At 46.0% G+C, this 5000-nt stretch overlaps 1 protein-coding gene across 1 annotated transcript in view; it reads right to left on the bottom strand.

Annotated features, from left to right (window-relative positions):
• Positions 1-5000, bottom strand: part of cpne4b (copine IVb) — a gene marked incomplete at both ends in the record, with an annotated part of 28773 nt that overhangs the window by 15381 nt on the left and 8392 nt on the right. The window contains 3 exons of the mRNA XM_083646892.1: positions 2254-2343; positions 2650-2733; positions 4704-4778. Coding sequence (XP_083503018.1) covers positions 2254-2343; positions 2650-2733; positions 4704-4778 — 249 coding nt within the window. The remainder of the gene's footprint in view (positions 1-2253; positions 2344-2649; positions 2734-4703; positions 4779-5000) is intronic.

Below are 5000 nucleotides of genomic sequence, written 5' to 3' on the forward strand. Positions count from 1 at the left end.
AACTAGTTTCTCTAGAACACAACAGGTGGTGACATCACCTGACACCGAAGACCATCTCTACTACTATCGGAGGGTCCATGGCACACAATTGCTCAACTTCCATTGTGACATCATCGTCAGTGATGTCCTTTCTTCGAGGTTCTTTCTGCGAGCTCGCTAACAGCGGCCGAGCTGCATCTGCGAGCCTGCGAAGGGGGCGTTTTTAGGGAGTGGCCAGAGGTGGCACTGACCACCCCTGAAATCTAATTGGCCGCCCCAGGTGCCACCCCCAAAATCCTGAGGGTGCTGCTGGCATCTGTGGCCGACATGACTGTCTTTCAGAAGCTGTAGCGAGCTCAGTTTTTAAGCTAAAGTGAAGATACTGATATCATATTAAACTAGAGGACCTAAGGCATCCATTGATACCAGCCATGTCATTCTCGCTGGTTGGGAAGGGGGGTAAATAACGCTCCAAATTTAGGCTACATTTTGGTGAGGGAAAACCTTTCTACATCCTTCCTAAATGCCGTACCCAGTGCCACCCTGAGTCTGTGCCTGGGCCACCCCAGTCAAAATGGCCTGGACACGCCACTGCGCGAAGCGGGCGATTTCCATAACTGCACCCATGGCGCATCATCTCCAGTCTCCATCCTAGAAATCGAGATTTCGGGTAATAATAATTTCAGTAGCATGTTTTTTACCATTAGATGTCAGGCTTTACACAGATTTGGGGTTGGGGTTAGTTACTCTAAGTGTGCTGAACTTACATTTAACATTCCCTGGAATGGATACTCCCAAATGAGAGATTCTTCAAACAGCCATCTTGTGTTTGTGTTAGAGCTGTTAGAATGAGTTAGGTGAGTTTAGAAGAGGTTTGGTCAGTCAGGCTATATTATGTTAGTTGGTATTAGCTCAACCAATAGGCTTAACTAGAGCTGTATTCAGGTGAGGTTACAGTACATGCTTGTGAGTAGCCTACTTGGCACTTAAATTATGCTAGCGTTTTACAAATCATGTCCCTTGGCATTTGCATAGCAGACAAATGTAGACCATGTCCTCTCTTGTCTCCAGCAGCTGTGTGTTTTTCTGTCCTCTCTTGTCTCCAGTAGCTGTGTGTGTTTGTGTCCTCTCTTGTCTCCAGTAGCTGTGTGTTTTTGTGTCCTCTCTTGTCTCCAGTAGCTGTGTGTTTTTGTGTCCTCTCTTGTCTCCAGTAGCTGTGTGTTTTTGTGTCCTCTCTTGTCTCCAGTAGCTGTGTGTTTTTGTGTCCTCTCTGGTCTCCAGTAGCTGTGTGTTTTTGTGTCCTCTCTTCTCTCCAGTAGCTGTGTGTTTTTGTGTCCTCTCTTGTCTCCAGTAGCTGTGTGTTTTTGTGTCCTCTCTTGTCTCCAGTAGCTGTGTGTTTTTGTGTCCTCTCTTGTCTCCAGTAGCTGTGTGTTTTTGTGTCCTCTCTTCTCTCCAGTAGCTGTGTGTTTTTGTGTCCTCTCTTGTCTCCAGTAGCTGTGTGTTTTTGTGTCCTCTCTTGTCTCCAGTAGCTGTGTGTTTTTGTGTCCTCTCTTGTCTCCAGTAGCTGTGTGTTTTTGTGTCCTCTCTTGTCTCCAGTAGCTGTGTGTTTTTGTGTCCTCTCTTCTCTCCAGGAGCTCTGTGTTTTTGTGTCCTCTCTTGTCTCCAGTAGCTGTGTGTTTTTGTGTCCTCTCTTGTCTCCAGTAGCTGTGTGTTTTTGTGTCCTCTCTTGTCTCCAGTAGCTGTGTGTTTTTGTGTCCTCTCTTCTCTCCAGGAGCTGTGTGTTGTTGTGTCCTCTCTTCTCTCCAGGAGCTGTGTGTTTTTGTGTCCTCTCTTCTCTCCAGGAGCTGTGTGTTTGTGTGTCCTCTCTTGTCTCCAGTAGCTGTGTGTTTTTGTGTCCTCTCTTGTCTCCAGGAGCTGTGTGTTTTTGTGTCCTCTCTTCTCTCCAGGAGCTGTGTGTTTTTGTGTCCTCTCTTCTCTCCAGGAGCTGTGTGTTTTTGTGTTTGCTAAACGAGCGTTGTGTCGCGTCTCACCAGGGAACTTAAATAATGAAGGCAGCAGAGTCGGAAGGAATGACAAGAAAGAAAGATTTGACTTCCAACGCAACACTTTCACCACTACATCGCCTGCAGACATGTTTCAAGGAGAACGTTTGAACGTTTGAACAGCTGATGATTGTCTGTGTACATAATGCTATTTTCACTTGTCAGGGTTTTACCATACGCACAGTGCCATTAACTGCTGTAGTTTACTTTGCATTTGCAGTTTCACACTCACCTTTAGCTCCCTATCATGATCACCACTGCAGAGTGTGTTCAAGGAAACTTTGAAGGATTTCCACACCGGGCTCAGGTTGTTCATCACCGTCTGTCCACACACACGCATGCATGCACGCACACAGACACATACACACACACACACACACACACACGCGCGCACGCACGCACGCACGCACACACATCAAACAGATGACATTTATTTAGTTAATCACAGTTCTAAAATGTCAAAAATTCAAGTGTGTGTGTGTGTGTGTGTGTGTGTGTGTATGTGTGGTTGTGTGTGGTGTTTGTGCGTTTGCGTGCATGTGTGTGTGTGTGTGTGTGTGTGTGTGTGTGTGTGTGTGTGTGTGTGTGTGTGTGCGCGTGCTCATATGTGTGTATGTAGTTACCATACCTCGGTTCTGTGCACGAGTGACCCAGTCCCGTCATCATTTATTCTGAAGATCTCCAGGAAGGGGTCTGATTTGCTGAAGAAATCCTTCCGAGGGAAAACGCATGTGTAAGAACACGCTCTCATCACCATGAATCATCCACACACACTAACACACACTGACACACACTAACACACACTGATACACATTAACACACACTAACAACACACTAACACCACACACTAACAACACACTCTAACACACACTGACACACACTAACACACACTAGCAAGTAGCAACACATATTAACACAATCATTACTCCAATCACTTTTGTCTCCCTTTCTGCCATCCACCCGCTTCCTGTCCTCCCCATGGATGGGGTCCTCCCCAATTCACCTGCCCCTCCCCTTCCTGTCCTCCCCAATTCACCTGCCCCTCCCCTTCCTGTCCTCCCCAATTCACCTGCCCCTCCCCTTCCTGTCCTCCCCAATTCACCTGCCCCTCCCCTTCCTGTTCTCCCCAATTCACCTGCCCTCTTTTCGCTCTGGCACAACTTGTTTGGATTACTCATCCATGTCTGTGCGTGTATGTGTGTGTGTGTGTGTGTGTGTGTGTGTGTGTGTGTGTGTGTGTGTGTGTGTGTGTGTGTGTGTGTGTGTGTGTGTGTGTGTGTGCATGTGAGCACTAAACATTTATATAAGTTTAATTCGAGGAGGCTGATTAGCCCACCTATCTCTGCATGCCCCTTTTTTTCCAGATTGTGGCGTCCCACTTTATTTAGTCTACAGAGTAACATTTCAACAGCGTGTTATCATTCAATAATTCAACTGTTTAACAGATGTTCAACAGATTATCTATAGAGACTATGAACATACCTATTACACTAGGTGCAGGTGTGTGGAATGCGAAGCAAACAGAATCTGTTTGTTGAATCTCAGCTAATAAGCTGTTAAAGTCCCTGGAAACCAAAATCCACAAAAACCTTCTAACTATTAAATTTAGGGTATTATGTGAGTAATTGTGTTTCCTCAGAAAGTAGTTGACATTAGTTTCAACCATAACCCCCAAAATCGCCACTTTTCTACAAGGTCTGGATTTCCACTTCCTCATTGAAGAGAGCGGTGCGCGCGGTGCTAAAATGCATGATCTTATCACGTCATAAGATTTATTCGAATCACACAGACGCACGCACGCGCGCTCGCGCGCACACACACACTGACACACACACACAGTAGCGCTGTGCACTCGCAGCGGCAGAGATCTCTTCCTCTCTGTCAGTAGGCTATGCGCCGAGCAATGAGCGAACACACACACACACACACTCCATCTCTCTTTCCTTCTCTCTCTCTCTCCTTCTCTCTCTCTCTCCGTTTCCCTCTCTCTCTCTCTCGGAGGAGACCTGCTGCAGACGGGACACGCCCACACAGTCCCCGGGACAAAAGACGGTCTAAAATCTAATTGATTCTCATGACTTTTGCCATGACTGTCAAACCTAAATTTATAAACTTTGCGACATTCATCATCGTTCAAATTTGGCTGGTGGCTTAACATAGGTTCCTGTGATGTGATGAACTCAAAATGCTAAATAAAAAAAAAAAAAAATCTGGTTTCCAGGGACTTTAAAACAACACCTACAGACAAAGTGAAACAGTTGAACTGTTGAATGTCAACTCAAGTCAACTAATAAGCTGTTAAAATGTTACAAATACTCTGTAGACTCTCTGTAGGCCAACTATCCAACTAGTGTCACCAATTGTGGTGTGTGTGTGTGTGTATGTGTGTGTGTGTCTGATTGTTTAACTTTATTGTGTTGCTCCATCACCAAATCCTCCACCCCCACCCACTTATTCAAACACACCACCCTGCCTGCTGACAGCACACTCTCTCTACACCCTGTAATTAACGCCTTTTCTGTCAGAAGGGACCCAATCATTTTCACTCTCTTTAAGGACGCACACACATGCACGTACCCCCCCCATACAGACGCACACACACACACACACACACACACGCACACACACACACACGCGCACGCATGCACACACACACACAAACTCAAACACACACACACAAACCTTGTCATCTAGCTTGCGGGCACTGAAGGAGAGTTCAACATAATCATCATTACCAGACAACTCCTCTGCTGTTACCTTTAGAGAGAGGCGAGAGGGAGAGAAAGAAAGAAAGAGAGAAAGAGAGATGATAAGGCAATCAGAAAGAGAAAAAGAACAACCAACATCATCAACTTAATTATTGTCATTCAGAATAATTGATTGTGAGAGGCAGTGTGTGTGTGTGTGTGTGTGTATGTGTGTGTGTGTGTGTGTGTGTGTGTGTGTGTGTGTGTGTGTGTGTGTGTGTGTGTGTGTGTG

This window comes from Poromitra crassiceps (assembly GCF_964638095.1).
Source record: "Poromitra crassiceps genome assembly, chromosome: 11".
NCBI classification, from domain to species: Eukaryota; Metazoa; Chordata; class Actinopteri; order Beryciformes; family Melamphaidae; genus Poromitra; species Poromitra crassiceps.